The 19724-nt window shown below is 42.0% G+C and overlaps 1 protein-coding gene across 4 annotated transcripts in view; it reads right to left on the bottom strand.

Annotated features, from left to right (window-relative positions):
• The window catches only part of SNX31 (sorting nexin 31), an 81605-nt gene extending 61881 nt beyond the window's left edge, over nucleotides 1–19724 (bottom strand). For 3 of the 4 annotated variants that reach the window (XM_066264637.1, XM_066264638.1, XM_066264641.1), the window contains exons 1-4: nucleotides 19375–19529; nucleotides 19194–19268; nucleotides 4404–4518; nucleotides 2300–2364 (exon numbers count right to left, since the gene is read on the bottom strand). In XM_066264637.1, the coding sequence (XP_066120734.1) occupies nucleotides 2300–2364; nucleotides 4404–4518; nucleotides 19194–19268; nucleotides 19375–19440 (321 nt within the window). In that variant the 5' untranslated portion in view covers nucleotides 19441–19529. Of the gene's footprint in view, nucleotides 1–2299; nucleotides 2365–4403; nucleotides 4519–19193; nucleotides 19269–19374; nucleotides 19530–19641 lie in introns of those variants that run through there. The other variant, XM_066264639.1, reaches the window with a different exon arrangement.

Raw genomic sequence — 19724 nt, 5'->3', positions numbered from 1 at the left:
CAAAAGTAAGTTGACAAGATTCATAGAAGTGAAAGAGAAAAATAAACCCACTGGAAAAACTTTATCAGAAGAAGCAACAAGAGACTGTTGAATGCAGCTGAAGCAGACAGCTTTTGCATAAATTTATAAAGGTGAAATACTAAGAGAACTAAATCAGGTAAAAATATCTCAAATTATCACAAAAAAGACACTTAAAACAAAGCTCCAAATAATCAATATCCATGAATGATTTTTAAAAAGCACTGAAAGTGCCTGACCAGGCGGTGGCACAGTGGATAGAACGTCAGACTGGGATGCCAAGGACCCAGGTTCGAGACCTCGAGGTCACCAGCGCAAAAGCTCACCAGCTTGAACCCAAGGTCGCTGGCTCCAGCAAGGGGTTACTCGGTCTGCTGAAGGCCTGCGGTCAAGGCACCTATGAGAAAGCAATCAATGAACAACTAAGGTGTTGCAATGTGCAATGAAAAACTAATGATTGATGCTTCTCATCTCTCCATTCCTGTCTGTCTGTTCCTGTCTAGCCCTCTCTCTGACTCTCTCTCTGTCTCTGTAAAAAAAGAAAAAAAACAAAAAATAAAAACTTAAAAAAAAAATAATGCTAACCATTAAAAAAAAAAAAGCACTGAAAGTAAAAACCATAATGTACACATACAAAAGCTGATAGAATCAAGGTCAGACATCCTTCTGTGTATGGACATGGGATAATTTGCAAGATAGAAGTTTTTCAAAACACAAGAATCAGACAGTGGGTAAGAGTATGGGTCTATTTGTAAAGCAAAAGTTATATGCATACACACACAGAACACACAGTAAACTGTACACCACAGCTGTCCCTGAGGTCTGTGGTGGTTCCTTTTATCACAGCCAGGGGTCCCCAAACTACGACCCGCGGGCCGCATGCGGCCCCCTGAGGCCATTTATCCGGCCCCCACCGCACTTTCGGAAGGGGCACCTCTTTCATTGGTGGTCAGTGAGAGGAGCACATTGACCATCTCATTAGCCAAAAGCAGGTCCATAGTTCCCATTGAAATACTGGTCAGTTTGTTGATTTAAATTTACTTGTTCTTTATTTTAAATATTGTATTTGTTCCTGTTTTGTTTTTACTTTAAAATAAGATATGTGCAGTATGCATAAGGATTTGTTCCTAGTTTTTTTTTATAGTCTGGCCCTCCAACGGTCTGAGGGACAGTGAACTGGCCCCCTATGTAAAAGTTTGGGGACCCATGTCACAGACCCTTATATGCTCTTTCAATGTTACTACCAAAACCACCTCAACAACAAACTTTTTGAAGAAAAGGAAAGTGTGTGTGTGTGTGTGTGTGTGTGTGTGTGTGTGTTCTTTAAACCATCCAGTGCATGTGAAAATACAAATGACTAGACCATGGGGTCAGGTTGAGTGGACCAGTCAGTGTATCAACACAGTTGAATGACTGAATAAATGAAATCTGCTTCCACTTTTTACAACTCTGACCAAGGTATCATTCTTTCCCAAGCTAGGGGCCCACTTTAATAATACATCATTGTACAACTAAGCTTTTCAAAGTTTTTCCTTTCACTTAAGAACATACCTTCAGGCATAAAAATGTTCCCGTTTGTACAATTAGAATGAGTGATGTGCTAAACGAATGTGCTTGGCAAATTTCCAGCCTCTAGTGGACAAGAGGGCAGGGGTTCAGACCAACACAGGAAGGTGAGTTGCTGTCTATCATTCTATGCAGATTGGGTTTTCTCTGGGATCCACTTAAATACAAGGTGGGGAAAAAGTAGGTTTACAGCTGTGAGTACACAAAACGGAGTTTATTCTTATATTATTATTTATTAATTATTGTATTAGTTTCCACAAACAACTGTAAACCTACCTTTGTCAAATCCTGTACAGTTAGGAGCAGAGAATATGCAAGCAATGTGGCGTGACTGTGACTGCTGCCTGCTGGCTCCTCCAGGGCACACTTGGAACTCAACTATAGAAGTGGCATCCCTGCACTGTCATGGGGTCCTGAATGACAAAAGAATCTCTTCTTCATGGCCAGTTTTGAGGTGTACAATGCTTAGGCTACAGAGAAAAAGGTATCTGCTTTATTAAAATGAACTAAAGGTCAAGTGACACACTTAATTTTCCATCCAGAATCTAAACCTCCAAAAGAACACAATAGGAACCATCCTGCAATGCACTCCAGATGAATGTAGTTTACCTGCGTCCAGGCTCCGTGGGGCTGATGGCTGGAAGCACAGATGTGCTTAATGAAGAGACATGTTCTGTGGTGAAATAACGACCTTAACAAAGAAGAGCAAACTTACCAGCTGTACTAGTTTCAAAAAATCAACGAAGACATCACTTCTCAACATGTTTGGGTCCACAGTTACTGAAAAACATGGACAGCGAGCCAGGTTAGCCTAGGGCTGGGTTGACTTCTCTATTAAAACTGCTCTGACCTTCAGGGAAGCCTCGAGGCCTTCCAGCCTCCTAGAAGGCAGTGGAGCTTGTGACCATTAAATGCATGAAAATCTGCAGAGCCAGCTTTCTCCAGGCAGCCTTGAACACAGCATGAACTCATCACGCCAGTCCCAGGAGACCCCTTCGCGGGAATCTCACTTCATTCATGCATACCTCAGTTGCTCACTATCCACCTTGCCAAAGAAGGTGCCTGAGTCACACTGGTGATCTGGATAAAGGCCAGGCCTGGGAAACTGGCCCCTTAAGCACTGTCATCATTTATGAAAAAGCCAGTGCCAATAGGAGTGCTTCTCCAAGACATGAGAAAATAAACCAAGAGAGAATGAAAATTCAAAAATTATTACATTTTGAGCTGAAAGGGCATAACAGGTCTGAAAGAGGTATATTCTCCACTACAAAAGACAAATGGGAAATAGGTGACTTCTAGAATTTTCATTTACTATGCTTAAAAAAATATGCAGCCATGAAAAATAACGAAGTAAATCTATAGTTACTGACCTAGAATGACCTGTAAGATACATATTTTAAGAGGAAGAAAACAGCACATGGAAAAGTCTTTTTTTCTTTTGCTATGAAGGTCATCAGTGGGATAGTTGGTGAAGTTTGAATAACGTCTCTAGATAATATTATTATATCACTGTCAATTGCCTCATTTTGATAACTATATTGTGGCTATAGAAAGAATGTCCTTGGTCTTAGGAAATACACACAGAACTATTTAAGGGTGAAGTGGCTTGTGTGTACAACATAAGTGTCTAAAATTATATATAATACATATGATTATGTATATACCCACGGAAAGTGAGAGAGAATGATGGAGCACATAAAAATGTGATCATTTTGGGAAGTCTAGGTAAAGAGAAATTTTTGCACTACTTTTTGCAACTTTTCTGTAAGTCAGAGATTATTTCAGAATAAAAGTTTTTAAAAATGAAATATAGAAAAGTGTGTAGAGTGAATTTCAATTAGTACTGGACAAACAGCAATGCACATACACACCAGTTTGCACACAGATGGTGTATGAGGAATACACAAGACACTGGTACAGTGTGTACTTCTAGAAGCTTGGGGACCTGGGGGGGAAAGAAATGTAACTTTCGTTGTACAACTTGAACAGCACAGGGGTTAGACATGCCAGCCCTATGTAGTCAAATATTACAGTATAACTTTGACTCCCCCCAAACTGAACTACTAATAGCCTGTTGTTGGCTGGAAGCCTTACCAATAAGGTAAACAGTCACTTCACGTGCATTTTGTATGTGATATGTATTACATACTGTATTCTTACAAAAAAGTAAGCTAGAGAAAAGTTATTTTTAAAACCAAACACAAAAGCCATGAAATATTGCATGATTCCATTTATCTGAAATGTCCAGAACAAGCAAAGCTATAAAGACAGAAATTAGTGTAGTAGGTGACAGGGGCTGGCAGGGGAGGGGACGGAGGAGTGACTTAGAATAGGTATGAGGTTTCTTTTTGGAGGGATGAAAACATTCTCAAATTAGATCATGATGATAGCTGCACAATCCTGTAAATATATTAATAACCACTGAATTGTAAATGAGTTGATTTTATAGAGTGCAACCTATAGTAAAAAAAAAAAATCCCCCGGCCAGGGCACACAGGAGAAGCGCCCATTTGCTTCTCCACCCCTCCGCCGCGCTTTCCTCTCTGTCTCTCTCTTCCCCTCCTGCAGCCAAGGCTCCATTGGAGCAAAGATGGCCCGGGCGCTGGGGATGGCTCTGTGGCCTCTGCCTCAGGCGCTAGAGTGGCTCTGGTCGCAACATGGCAATGCCCAGGATGGGCAGAGCATCGCCCCCTGGTGGGCAGAGCGTCGCCCCTGGTGGGCGTGCCGGGTCGATCCCGGTCAGGCGCATGCGGGAGTCTGTCTCTCCCTGTTTCCAGCTTCAGAAAAATGAAAAAAAAAAAAAAAATCCAAATACCTACCATTTTGCAAGTATTGTTCCAACTGGTCCCTCCTCTCATTCGCCATAGATGTGGTCATCGCAAGATAGTACTTTGGTGGAAAGGGAGGCAGGCAATCTCCAAAAACCCGTCTCAGCTGGGGGATCCAGAAAACACACATTATAGCAAAGAGCTTCCAGTTCAAGGCTGGTGCAATACCAATGACTCCTCTTAGGGCACGGCTCACTCTAGCGCTTTATTTCAAATTAACCCTTCCTGAATAAGCAAACAGCAAAACAAAACCTTATAGATAAACAACAGTACGGTGATTTCCAAAGGGAAAGGGGAGAAGGGGAGGTACAAAAGGGTAAAGGGGGTGGGGGTAAATGGTGATGGAAGGAAACAACTTGGAGTGGTGAACACACAAAAATATATACAGATGATGTATTATAGAACTGTACACCTGAAACCTATATAATTTTCTTAACTAATGTCTGCCTAATAAATGCAATAAAAAAAAATTTTTTTTAACCCTTCCTGGTGGCCAGAAGAAAGAGGAATACTTCTGATTGATTTAAAGAGGAATTTATTTCCGTATTGGTTTCTAGAGATACTGTTAGACATATTACAGACTGACAACTCCAGCCTGAGTTTAGTAGATTTGGGGTATATTTTAATTTTTTACTTGTTGTTACAAGACTCCCCACCACTCACATCATACAATATTTCTTTAATTCATACCCAATAGTATCTGTAATATCAATGGTAGGAATCTGATTCCCCCACTGCACTCCACCTCCACCAAACCTGAACATAACAGCCAATGTTTATAGCTGTCTTAATATGGTAGCTGTTAGCCCCTAGTCACCTGTGGCTAAGAAGCACTGGAAATGTGGCTAGTCTGAGTTGAGATGTGCCGTAAGTGTAAAAACACCACCCACATTGCGAAGACTTAGTATCTTAGAAATGAAAATGAGAACGTAAAATATCACACTAATAATTTTTAAATTGATTACATGTTGAAATTATAATATTTTTAATATATTAGATTAAATAATATGTTATTAAAATTAATTCCATCTGTTTCTTTTTCTGCTTTTTAATCAGGGTGCCAGAAAATTTTAAATTACGTGTGGCTCACATTGTATTTCTATTGGAAAGTGCTGATTTACAGATTCCTATAAGGCTGATATATGATCCCATGAGAAATTACTCAGGCCTTTCCCTCCCACCGACCCACATATGACCCAACATGATGGCAAAATAATCTTTAAATTAAAAGAACCAGAGTGTATGTCCCTTCATTCCAGCCCTGCACTTAGAGTGGCAGCTTGAAGATAAGATGTGCATTATTCCCCCGCCCTCCAAGTGAGAAGCAGGGAGGAGGCAGACAGATAGACTCTGCATGTGCCCGACTGGGATCCACCCTGCATGTCCACCAGGGGGCGATGTTCAGCCCCTCTGGGTCGTTGCTCTGTTGCGATTGGAGCCATTCTAGCACCTGAGGCGGAGGCCATGGAGCCATCCTCAGCGCCCAGGCGAACTTTGCTCCAATGGAGTCTTGGCTGAGAGAGGAGAAGAGAGAGATAGAGAGGAGGAGAGGGGGAAGGGTGGAAAAGCACATGGGCGCTTCTCCTGTGTGCCCTGGTGGGGAATCAAACCCGGGACTTCCACACACCGGGCTGACGCTCTACCGCTGAGCCAACCGGCCAGGGCTGTGGCATCATTCTTTTTAAATTAGGAGAAAGGAAGCCAGTCAGAAACCCAATCAGGTTTTAACATAGTATCTCTGGAGCAGAGGGCTGAAACCCCTACTATTAGCGTAGTCAAGATCTAAGAGAAATCATACTGCAAACAGATAAGAGTTTACATTCCATGGCTTTTGTCATAAATACAGTGTATATTTAGCAAATATTGACCTTGCATAAGTCCTAACTTCAACATGCATGGAAAATCTGACCTCTTCTCCCCACCCTTACCATCACCATGTCCAAACCACTGTCATTTTTTTTCAGGTTACTATAGTCTTCCAAGAGATTTCTGTTTACACCATTGACTCCCTTCAGTCTAGTCCCAGTACGGAATCTAAGGTGATAGTTTAAAATGTGAGTCAGATCATTGCACTGCCCTGCTCAAAACCCTTCATGGTCTCCCATCTCACTCAAGTAAAAGCAAAAATCCTGAAAATGACCTAGAGCTGTGCTTTCTAATATGATGTGCATATTAGAAAGCACATGTGACTACTTAAATTTAAACTTAACAAAGTGAAATAAAATTTAAGATTCAGTTTTTCAGGGATACTAGCCACACTTCAAATATTCAATAACTACTCGAAATGCAGCAAGTTCTTACTAAATTGAACAAAGCAGATCTAGAGCATTTCCATCAGCACAGAAAATTCTATTGGACAGTGTTGGCCTAACATCTAGAAGGTTAATCAACTTGCTATATGTTATTAACTGTCTGGCTATAGGTAAGATAACAGCATCCTGATGTGTTTTATTTGGTCTGCTAGGTTATTGTTTGTTTGATTTTTAGAGAATTTGAATTTGATTCCAACATCAATTTTGTGATTTAAAATTTTTTAAACCATGTCTTGGAGGAAATACAGCATGGTATAGCCACTTTGACAGTTTGGCCATTTTTTTTACAAGCTAATGTAGTTTTATTATATAATACTATATAATATAATATTTACTATGTAATACCCAATGATCACAGTCCTAGGTATATATCCAACAGATTTGAAAACTATGTCCACAAAAACATGCATGTGAATGTTTCTAGCTGCTATATTCATAACTACCCCAAACTGGAAGTAATCAAGATGTCCTTCAATATGTGAATGGATAAACAAACTATGGTACATCCATACAATGGAATATTATCCAGCAATAAAAACAAATGAGCTACCAATCCATGAAAAGACATGGAGGAAACTTAAATGCATATTAAGTGAAAGAAGACAGTCTGGAAAAGCTATATACAATATATTTCAATTTGTGACATTTTTTAAAAAGCAAAACTATAGAGCCTGACCAGGCGGTGGCACAGTGGATAGAGCATCGGACTGGGATGCAGAGGACCCAGGTTCAAGACCCGAGGTCGCCAGCTTGAGCGTGGGCTCATCTGGTTTAAGCAAAAGAGCCCACCAGCTTGAACCCAAGGTCGCTGGCTCCAGCAAGGGGTTACTCCGTCTGCTGAAGGCCCGCAGTCAAGGTACATATGAGAAAGCAATCAATGAATAACTAAGGTGTTGCAACGCGCAATGAAAAACTAATGATTGATGCTTCTCACCTCTCTTCGTTCCTGTCTGTCTGTCCCTGCCTATCCCTCTCTCTTACTCACTCTCTGTCTCTGTAAAAAATAAAAAAATAAAAATTTTTTAAAAAGCAAAACTATAGAGATAGTAAAATGATCGATGATCACCAGGAGCTTGTGCAGGGGAGGTGCTGAATTGGTGAAACACATGGAAATTTTTAGTGCAGTGAAACTATTTTGTATAATACTGTCATTGTGGACACATACAGAATGCTATGCATCTGTCAAACCTATTGAACTTCACAACACAACCTTAAGGTATGAAAATATTTTAAAAATCATTTAGCCTGACCAGGCAGTAGCGCAGTGGAGAAAGCGTCAGACTGGGATGCGGAAGGACCCAGGTTCGAGACCCCGAGGTCGCTGGATCAAGCAAGGGGTTACTCGGTCTGCTGAAGTCCCGTGGTCAAGGCACATATGAGAAAGCAATCAATGAACAACTAAGGTGTCACAAAGAAAAACTGATGATTGATGCTTCTCATCTCTCTCTGTTCCTGTCTGTCTGTCTCTGTCTATCTCTCTCTCTGTCTCTGTAAAAAAAAAAAAAAAATATTTAGAAGGCAGAGAAAAACCCAGGATGGAATGCAGAATGTGATAAAAGAATTTAACTATATTACAAATGTAAAAAAGATAGCAAGGAAGGGCAAATGGTACTGATCTAAGCAACTTGAAAAGTGAGTGGAGTCTGTGAAACCGAAAACAAAGAAACTGTACAGAAGCACTGTACTCTAGTTCAGTGATTGCCTGACCTTTTCCACCTGGTGACTGGTGAGAACGGGAGAATTATATCAGGAATCACCAAGGCAGAAATCACCCCAAGCATGAGCAAATACGACTAAGATCACTGGGTCTGTAATATTCATACAACATCAAGGTGGTTAACTCTTTCATGGACCAGCATGAAATTTCTGGTGCACCGGCAGTTGAGAAACACTACTTATGTTGATAAAATTGTTTCCATGGGCCTGACCAGGTGGTGGCGCAGTGGATAGAGCGTCGGACTGGGATGCCGAGCACCCAGATTCGAGACCTTGAGGTCCCCAGCTTGAGCATGGGCTCATCTGGTTTGAATAAAAGCTCACCAGCTTGGACCCAAGGTCACTGGCTCGAGCAAGGGGTTACTCGGCCTGCTGAAGGCCCGTGGTCAAGGCACATATGAGAAAGCAATCAATGAACAACTAAGGTGTTGCAATGCACAACGAAAAACTAATTATTGATGCTTCTCATCTTGCCGTTCCTATCTGTCTGTCCCTGTCTATCCCTCTCTCTGACTCTCTGTCTCTGTAAAAAAAAAAAAAAAAAAAAAGAAAATTGTTTCCATGGGGGTAGAGATGAAAAATTCTAATACTGCTCTATGTGTGGGTAGGATGGAACAATTAAGTAAATAGATGGCAGGTGGTGGGAATCATATTTCTCATGGTTGGAATGAGAGTTTTCAGAAAAGTAGGGCAAGTAGGCTAGAATAACCCACAGGGTAATGGATAATAGTTGGTGATAACTGATATGAACTCATATGTAGTTTAATATATACTGCTCACAAAAATTAAGGGATATTTTGTTGCTTCATACTGATTTTGATATATCCCCTAATTTTTGTGAGCAGTATAGATATAGACAGTTATATATGGAACTATCCATAGATATGCCATACACACAATAGTCCTTACTTTGTCAGCTGAGAGGGCCTAGAAACAACAACACTGCAGATCTGGTGCCCAGATCTTGGTTTCTAATAATACAGTTCTCTAATAAAAGCTACCAGGGCTTCACGTGTTATAAAGTAGTGTAATCTGTGGGTTACATAGAGACACCAAGATAAGTTATAGGAGAAATATTAGAAGAAGCTTTATTAATAAGCCGGTGACATACACGGGGTATAGCTAACCCAAATCATGCAGCCCAGATCATAGTCCTGATGCTGCCTTTATAGAGACAAAATCACATACTGGTTGGGGGCAAAGGAGGGGGAGCATGGAACAAAAGTCATTTATTAACAAGCGTATTGAGTTTTTACTGTCCTGTTACAACATTTACCTATAAGACCTATCAAACGGAAAAAACATTCCTACACATTAAGATCATAAGATAACACAGCAGTGATGAATGTTTTACACATCTAACAAAGACATTCCCAAACCTTCTAGGATTTACAATCTATCCCTGTCACCACAATAGTGGGAAATGTTTAGTTTAGGATAAGGAGAGAAGCTAAATAAAGTTACTTTTGCTAAGAGTGTTGGGGCTAGCTTATTAGGAAGTCTAAAACTAGTCCCCACTTGCTTAGTTTACAAGTTTTGTACATAACAAAGAATTTCAAAATGATGATTATTAGAAAGTATATAAAATGTTACAGAATACAGGTTTTCATGCAAGGGGTCGTGATCCCTTTGTCTAGAGGTATACATCACTCTCATGACTCCAGGATGGGAGGAAGAGTCAGGATTAGTGTAGGAGTTTTTAATTAAGGTACATAAACATTGTTTCCTAAAGGCTTTTAAGAAAAGAGAAGAGAAGAGGAAGGATTTTTTTTTTCAGATAGGTTCTCTCTTCTTTGCTCTGTCTAGCAAGTGGCATCAGTCCTTCCAGAGAACTATAGGAATTAAACTATGACTAGCTGACTTTTGGCTCTTGTAAGCTCTTCTTCTTGTTTTGTTTTGTTTTTCTTTCTTTTTCAGAAAGGAGGGGTGAGGGGTCCTGATTCTTTCTTTTTAAAATACTAATTTTAACAATTTTGCAGCTCCTTGGCACCTTATCGCACACAGAGAAATGACTGATCCTAGGACCGAGGCAGGAAATATGCAAGATAAGTCTGAAACATCCTGTAGCACCAGAAACTAAGGAAGTGCTTAAAAAACAAAAAATCAGCAATAGAGGTATATCACAGGAACACAGAAGCAAACTGAAGGGGTCCCATAGGTCAAAGCTGGAACAACCTGAGCAACAAAATAAAGCCTTATTAAAGTATAACCCAAGGTATAAAGTAAATTTCCAGGCATGCATATAAATATAAATAAGTCACTGAATAAATAATAAATAGGAGAGAATAGACAAATCTCCTATGCAGAAGAATCCCAAAAAATTGATGTAGACATTCATCCCACAAGGAGATAGAGCAAATCTACACAAGGAGTAGTGTGGGCTACTACATGTAGTGACTTCCTTCCAAAGCATACATTATGTAAAGGGAGATAAAAGAGTAACTTTACAGTGACAAAACTGGACAATCACTACCTCTGCAAGGTGACTAAGGTCAACATCCACAGTGATAAGTCATGTTGATAGTAAGAACTTGTGTGGAATGTAATTAGAATGGCACTTGACCTCTGTTGTCTCCTTCCCAAAAACATATCACCCCAGGCTAGCCATGTGAAAATGTCAGATTCCAGTAGAGGGACATTCAAAATACCTGACCAATATTCCTCAAAATGGTCAAGTCATTAAAAACAAGGAAAATCTGAGAAACTGTCACAGTTAAGAGGAGCCTAAGGAGACATAAAAACTAAATGTAATTGGATGGGATTCTGGAACAGAGATAGGATATCAGGTAAACACTGAAGTCTGAATACATTATGGACTATAGTCAATAATACTGTATCACTACTGGTTGGTTAACTGTAACAAATGCACCACACTAATAGCAAACAACAAGGAAAACTGGATGCTGGGTATATATTTATAGAAACTCTGTACTATCTTTGCAGTTATTCTGTATGTCTAAGACTGGTCTACAAAATTAAAGTTTAGTTTTTAAAAACCGAGTTCTGGCTTCTCTTGAAAGATCAGAAGGTTTGGCACCCCCGAGTTCCCACTCTCTCAGGCAATGGTCTCCCTCCCCCCACTCCCCACTGCCTCTCACCTGATCTGAGCTGCTTATTTAAATGATCTGCCTGACTCCTGTAGCCATTTACGTTTGTAAACTTTCTTCTAAATCTAGTAGTATAAAAGATTATAGTAACAGTTCTGTTTCTTTTAAGTTCAAGGAAATATTCCTGCTGTGACAGATACTGTCCAAAGGCACCTGTCCCTGGCAGCGCAGCTCAAACTCCTTGGGATTTATGCACCTCATCTCGGCTAATTCCATTAAATAGAAGCCAAATCCTGTCTTCTTTGCATGCAATTATTTTTTTGATTAGCTGATTAAGTGATCTTTAAAAGGCAATTGCCATCCTTGGCATGTGTTCATAAATGCCGCAGCTGCTCCCAAATTGGTTGGAATCACAGCAGCCTTGAGTGAGCAGGGCTGCCTGGATGATGTGTCTGCAGCAGAGCATCTTTGCAGAAGCCTCTACCCTAAGGACAAGATCTGGGGAGAAAGTCAACAAGGATTCAGGTTCTAACAGTCATTGGTAAAGCCAGTAGCTGCGGCCACCATCACAGCCGCCTGGCCCATGCAGGTACGCACATGATTCGGGCAGATGGTAATGAAACAACGGAGCCAAGAACTTGTGGGCCATTAGCTTTAATCCTAGCTTGCACCTGGCAGGCAAGAAATACACACAGTGGGAAAACACTTTTTTTTTCCATTCAGGGCTCCCAAAGCCACTGACTTATCTGAGTTTTTTAGAATCAAAGGTTTCTAGCTCACCAGCCTTATTCACCTCTGTTCCCCATCTCCTTCTCTCTGCATAAACTGCACAAATTGGCTTCTCCTTCAGCATTCTGCCATTTTGGCTGCTTCTCCTCTCTTCCACGTGGCCTTTCTCTGCTGTCCTCTCTAATGTTAATCTCAGGAACCAAGAGAGAGCAAACTCCTGGTCTGCCCCATTTTATAGTGTAGAAATCAAAACCTTTAATCCAATATACAAACAAGGAAGTCTCTGTTACAAAGTAACTTAGGGTGGGAAAGGCTTAGTCTTAAAACTAAGCCGTCAGATATAACAATCTTGCCTGCTTAAAGCCTGTCCCCCACACCCAATGCAAACTATAAGCGAGCAAACCTATGTATCATATGTACAAACTTATTTAACCAACACTGTAACGCCAGTAGACACGGCTACCATCACAGCTGCCTGGCCCATGCAGCTTCGCATTGGATTCGGACACTCGGTAAAGAAACAACAGAGCCAAAAACTGATGTGCCATCATCTTTAATCCTAGCTTGCACCTGGCGGGCAAGTAAAAACACACACTGGGCTCCAAAACCCACTCATTCAGTGCTCATAAAGCTACTGACTTATCCAAGTTTCCTAGAATCAAAGGTTTCTAGCTCACCAGATTTATTCACCTCTGTTCCCCATCTCCTTCCTTCTCCCTGCATAAACTCTGCACAAACTGGCTTCTCACTCAACACTCCGCCATCTTGGCTGCTTCTCCTGGCCTCCTCCACGTGGCCTCTCTCTCCTATCCTCTCTCCTCTAATGCTAATAATCCCAGGAACCGAGAGAGCAAGCTCCCGTTCTGCCTCCATTTTATAGTGTAGAAATCAAAACCTTTAATCCAATATACAAAATAGGGAAGTCTCTAATACAAAGTCACTTATCTGAGGCATGATGGGATTGTACCACCCCACATCAAAAAGGGTGGGAAAGGCTTACTCCTAAAACCAAGCCCTAGGCTACAAGGATCCTGCCTGCCCACAGCCCGCCCCGAACACACATTAATATCACGTGGGCGATGGGCTTCCATGTGGGCAGCACCATCTTTAACAAAGTGAGCATAATATATTTTATCAGCCTAACAAACACCATTAAAGAGCAAAAAGTCGCCTGACCTGTGGTGGCGCAGTGGGATAAAGCGTTGACCTGGAACGCTGAGGTTGCCGGTTCAAAACCTTGAGCTTGCCCGGTCAAGGCACATATGGGAGTTGATGCTTCCTGCTCCTCCACTTTCTCTCTCTCTCTCTCTCTCTTCTCCTCCCCCTCTAAAAATCAATCAATAAAATAATAATAATAATAATAATAAAAGAGCAAAAAGTCTCCCAGCAGGTTTTACAACCTGAGCTGACTTCTCAAAGAATCTTTCGCCTTCCTTCTCTAATCCTGTGGGAAGGGAAAAGATAAATATACAATAAGCCATAGGTAAGCCTGCCAAAAGTCACTCATCAGTTCCACAAGTTCTTCAATGCTATTAAAATATAGCCTTTTCGAATAATCCCCTTCATGATTGCAACAAAAAAAAATAAAATACTTAGGAATAAACATAACAAAGAATGTAAAGGACTTATATAACGAAAACTATAAACCATTTTTAAGGGAAATCGAAAAAGATATAATGAGATGGAAGAATATACCTTGTTCTTGGCTAGGAAGAATAAATATAATCAAGATGGCTATATTACCCAAAGCAATATACAAATTTAATGCAATTCCCATCAAACTTCCAATGACGTTTTTTAAAGAAATAGAGCAAAAAATCATCAGATTTATATGGAACTATAAAAAACCCCGAATAGCCAAAGCAATCCTAAAGAAAAAGAATGAAGCTGGGGGCATTACAATACCTGACTTCAAACTATATTATAGGGCCACGACAATCAAAACAGCATGGTATTGGCAGAAAAATAGACACTCAGACCAATGGAACAGAATAGAAAGTCCAGAAATAAAACCACATATATATAGTCAAATAATTTTTGATAAAGGGGCCAACAACACACAATGGAGAAAAGAAAGCCTCTTCAATAAATGGTGCTGGGAAAACTGGAAAGCCACATGCAAAAGAATGAAACTGGACTACAGTCTCTCCCCCTGTACAAAAATTAACTCAAAATGGATCAAAGATCTAAACGTAAGACCTGAAATAATTAAGTACATAGAAGAAGACATAGGTACTAAACTCATGGACCTGGGTTTTAAAGAGCATTTTATGAATTTGACTCCACAGGCAAGAGAAGTGAAGGCAAAAATTAATGAATGGGACTACATCAGACTAAGAAGTTTTTGCTCAGCAAGAGAAACTGATAACAAAATAAACAGAAAGCCAACTAAATGGGAAATGATTTTTTCAAACAACAGCTCAGATAAGGGCCTAATATCCAAAATATACAAAGAACTCATAAAACTCAACAACAAACAAACAAACAATCCAATAAAAAAATGGGAAGAGGATATGAACAGACACTTCTCCCAGGAAGAAATACAAATGGCCAACAGATATATGAAAAGATGCTCATCTTCTTTAGCTATTAGAGAAATGCAAATCAAAACGGCAATGAGATACCACCTCACACCTGTTCGATTAGCTATTATTAGCAAGACAGGTAATAGCAAATGTTGGAGAAGCTGTGGAGAAAAAGGAACCCTCATACACTGTTGGTGGGAATGTAAAGTAGTACAACCATTATGGAAGAAAGTATGGTGGTTACTCAAAAAACTGAAAATAGAACTACCTTATGACCCAGCAATACCTCTACTGGGTATATACCCCAAAAACTCAGAAACATTGATACGTAAAGACACATGCAGCCCCATGTTTATTGCAGCATTGTTCACAGGCCAGGACATGGAAACAACCAAAAAGCCCGTCAATAGATGACTGGATAAAGAAGATGTGGCACATATACACTATGGAATACTACTCAGCCATAAGAAATGATGACATCGGACCATTTACAGCAAAATGGTGGGATCTTGATAACATGATACGAAGCGAAATAAGTAAATCAGAAAAAAACCAGGAACTGCATTATTCCATACGTAGGTGGGACATAAAAGTGAAACTAAGAGACATTGATAAGAGTGTGGTGGTTACGGGGGGGAGGGGGGAATGGGAGAGGGAAAGGGGGAGGGGGAGGGGCACAAAGAAAACAAAATAGAAGGTGACAGAGGACAATCTGACTTTGGGTGATGGGTATGCAACATAATTGAACGACAAGATACCCTGGACTTGTTATCTTTGAATATATGTATCCTGATTTATTGATGTCACCCCATTAAAAAAAATAAAATTATTTAATATATATATATATATATATATATATATATATAGCCTTTTCTATGGGTCTCAGTACATAGTTTAGGTATTAAAATCAGTAGCCTACTGAGAATTATCTGGTATTACAGTTTAGCCCAGTCTTTCAAAAAATTGTCTTAAGAGATAAAAAGGAGTCTAGCCAGTGGTGGTACAGTGGATAGAGCGTGAACCTGGGATGCTGAGGTCCCAGGTTCAAAACCCCAAAGTCACCGGCTTGAGTGCAGGCTCGCCAGCTTGAGCGTACGATCGCGGCTTGAGCGTGGGGTCATCGACATGATCCCATGGTTGCTGGCTTGAGCCCAAAAGTCACTGGCTTGAAGCCCAAGGTCGCTGACTTAAACCCAAGGACACTGGCTTGAGCAATGGGTCACTGGCTTAGCTGGAGCCCCCCAGTCAAGGCACAAATGAGAAGCAATTAATGAACAACTAAAGTGCCACAACTACGAGCTGATGCTTCTCATCTCTCTCCCTTCCTATCTCTCTCTCTCTCTTTTAGCCAGAGAGAGAGGGAAAGGGAGAGAGGATAGAAACCAAAAGGGAAACGTACTTCTTCTGTTCTTTTATTATGAAGTGTTTTGGTTTGTTTGGCCTTTTTTTTTTTCAATACAACGTTCAGATAATATATATATTTTAAATCCCAGCACAATCTCCTGCACTAGTTTCTCCAGTGTGTAGTTCTGCCTTTTTTTAACAGAAAGATTCAAATGGCCAATTGTGAAATATCACCTCACTCCCACCCTATGCACTCACAGCCCCTAAACTTATCCCAGAGCAGTGAGTTGGGACAGTGAAATTACAGACACAAACAGTGGCCTTTCTAAAGTCTTTGTTTCTAATGTTGACTCATTCATCCCACTTCTCCAAAGGCCCTTATAATCAAAATCATAGATTCTCAGGATAAAGAGCCGAAGCAGTCTGGGCTGTGGTATCTGATACCACACAAAACATCAGCCTGAAGCTTGTATATCATCCTATTTATTCTTCAGAACTGCTCTATCGGGGAGATAATCATCATGACAGTTAACATTGCCTTCCTTCCACCTTGAAGAGAGTATGTGACAACATTCCTCTACCTTAACAAGATGACAAGAGGAGGAACCTGAAACTCAGGGGGATGAAGTGACTTAAACCCACGTCCTACAAGCTAATGTGTGGCAGAATGTGGACACAGTCTTTTTGCTACTTCATCCTTCTCCTCAGCCCCTATTTTCCTTCTCCTTCCCCAAATCCCTATTAGTATTTACTAAAGTAGGGTTCTGTGCTGGGTATGCATGCCTGTATCCTTCATTCATTCCTTTATTTAAATATTTGGGTTTTGCAATGAAATGATCAGGGGAGACAAAATATACACACAGAAAAGGAACGTGATGAGGTCTAACATGAAGCGGTACAGGAAGCAGAGAAAGATATATCATGCCATCAAGGGGGCCTTCCCAGAGGAGGCAAGGCCTGAGGCAGGCCTTGAGAAGGGAATGGTCCCTAACCAGGAGGCCAGAAGCAGGGGGAAGTGAGCCAGGCAGAGGCAATGAATGGGCCAGCCTGATATGAATAGAGGGTTTGAATGAGGATGAGGGGAGATCAGGTGAAAGAGGGGAAGGAGCCAGTCTAGGCCAGCACCAGGCAGGAAGGAGGGAGACTGAACCAGTACATATGATCTCACACAGCTCTCCTCTTCCACTGAAGATCCTTTGCAAGCGTCCATGGCTTGTCCCCATTGCCTGTCTGGCGCTGGCAGACATTAGCAAACAGGCAAGCATCCTTTCATAGAGTTCAGTATCACTTACACACCTGGTCTAACGCTTGGCCTAAATGAGCCAGTTACATGTTTCCTTCACAGATTTCATTTGCAGGAGGGCGGTACAGGCCAGGGCAGAAGCATAAATTACATGGCTTTATCCATCTAAAGATACAGAAGAAGTCAGGCCAGGCAGTTCACATGGCAGAGAGCTGGGCAGCATTCCTCAGCAGAGGGGGCAAGCTGCCAGACCTCGAGGGTGCCTCACTGGGAACAGGGCTGTGATGTCTTAGAAGGGCACAGTCCACAGCTGAACTCTTGGAAACACAACCATCTCACCCCAGGATCAGTCCTATTGCATTAGCAGTCACATAGCTTGGCTGAGAAGAGCAGGGTCCACCTCGCCTGAGCCAGGCACTTCTCCTCAGTCTCAGAGTTATCCAGTTAACAAAATAAAGACCCAATTAAATCCAAAAATCTCATGTGCTCAAGTCAGAGTCTTTACTTAGTTCAACAGAGCGAATAGCATCTAATCAGAACTTAGTAAATATTTAAGTACATGAATAAGTCAGTTAATTCTATAAGATAAAGTTTATACTATTGAGATGCAGAACTTCCCAGGAAACCAACTGGAAATCCACATATACTCACCACACACACACACACACACACACACACACACACACACACGGATGGTGCCTTTATATTGTTTCTTTTTTTATAGTGCTTTGTAATAAATCAGATTAAGAATTCAGGCCTGGCCTGGCCTGGCCTGACCGGGCGGTGGCGCAGTGGAGCGTCAGACTGGGATGTGGAGGATCCAAGTTTGAGACCCCGAGGTCGCCAGCTTGTGCGTGGGCTCATCTGGTTTGAGCAAAGCCCACCAGCTTGGACCCAAGGTCGCTGGCTTGAGCAAAGGGTTACTCGGTCTACAGAAGGCCCACGATCAAGGTACATATGAGAAAACAATCAATGAACACTAACTACTAGGGTGTCGCAACGAAAAACTGATGATTGATGCTTGTCATCTCTCTCCGTTCCTGTCTGTCCCTATCCCTCTCTCTGACTCTTGTCTCTGTAAGAAAAAAAAATTAAAATAATAATAATAATAATAATAAAAGAAAAAGCTGTGTGTACATGGGGTGGAGTGGAGTGGGGTGGTGGAGATGGTGAAGTTTATTTCTAAACTTTACTTCTTTGACTCATTTTGAAAACTTACAACAGTTCCTTATTAGGACCTACACGCGAGCGCGTGCGCGCGCTAATAAATCAGAACACCAGAGTGAGAAACTACGTGGGAAACCGCATCCAGTCTTGATATTATTGTCATCTGTGTCCTGGATTTTCAAACCTGCCACTACTTAAAGCCTGTGAATACAGTCGTTTGAAAACAAAAATAAAGACACACCTTTTTAAAGGGGATAAGCTTAAGAAACTGGGAGAAATGAGATTAAATACCCATGTACAAGATCCTAAGACTATGACGGTCTAGACTCGGTTTGTTCATTCTGAATTGGGGACACGGTGCTGGGGAAAAGCTGGCACTGAAATGGAGCCCACCATCCCTCTGCACCCTCCAGTTGAAGCTGTGGGGGTCACTGGGCTGAAAGGGGGTTTGTAAGATCTCCTGCACTTCCCGCCCTCATCTCCTAGCTGTAGATAATTAGGAGCGGCAAAGTGTATATATTTTCTGTGCCAAATAATTCACAATTGCTGCTTACCACGACGCTTTTTCGCAGATTAGGATCCTGAAGTCCTATAAAGACCAAATATCTTGCCAGAGTCACTCGCCCAGTGCCCACTGGGCGCGCTTTTCCTCTCGTGCGTCAGGGAAACCGGCTGGTACCCGCCTCGCAGCTGCTCACCTGTTCGTTCCAGCGATGCAGCTGGCTGTAGCGCACCCTGCAGAAGAGGAACCCGTCCAGGTACACGGAGTACAGCTGTAAACACAGAGACGTCGGGTCCCGGGTTAGCCCAGAGGGCAGGTGAGGCCCCCTCCGGTCACCGCTTCCTTCCTGCCCAGTGGGAACCCAGAGCCTGGCGCACCGTGTAGCGGCCCCCCAGCGCGTCGGGCCGCTGCTGGGACACCGGGATACAGAAGTGCATTTTCATGGCTCGCGTGGCAGCGGAGGCACGGTCGGCGAGTCGCGGTTGGGGTTGCCGCGGGCAATCCGGATTTGCAGCACTGGCGCGGTTCGCGAGTCTCGGCCCCTAAACAGCCCAGGAGCCCGACATGCGGCTTTTGAGCCCGGGAGCGGTGGGCGCCGCCGGTTGGCCGCGCCCCCCGGGGCGGGGCCCTGCTCGGGGTTCTACCTCGCCCCGGGCATCTTCAGGTGAGGCCGGGACCCAGCGGCGCCTTCTCCTGGTCCACGCCCCGCTCCCGCTGAGCGATTGGG

The sequence above is a fragment of the Saccopteryx bilineata genome, chromosome 3 (genome assembly GCF_036850765.1).
Source record: "Saccopteryx bilineata isolate mSacBil1 chromosome 3, mSacBil1_pri_phased_curated, whole genome shotgun sequence".
Taxonomy (NCBI): domain Eukaryota; kingdom Metazoa; phylum Chordata; class Mammalia; order Chiroptera; family Emballonuridae; genus Saccopteryx; species Saccopteryx bilineata.
The sequence above is the reverse complement of the archived record's forward strand: the minus strand, read 5'-3'. Positions and strand labels throughout refer to the sequence as shown.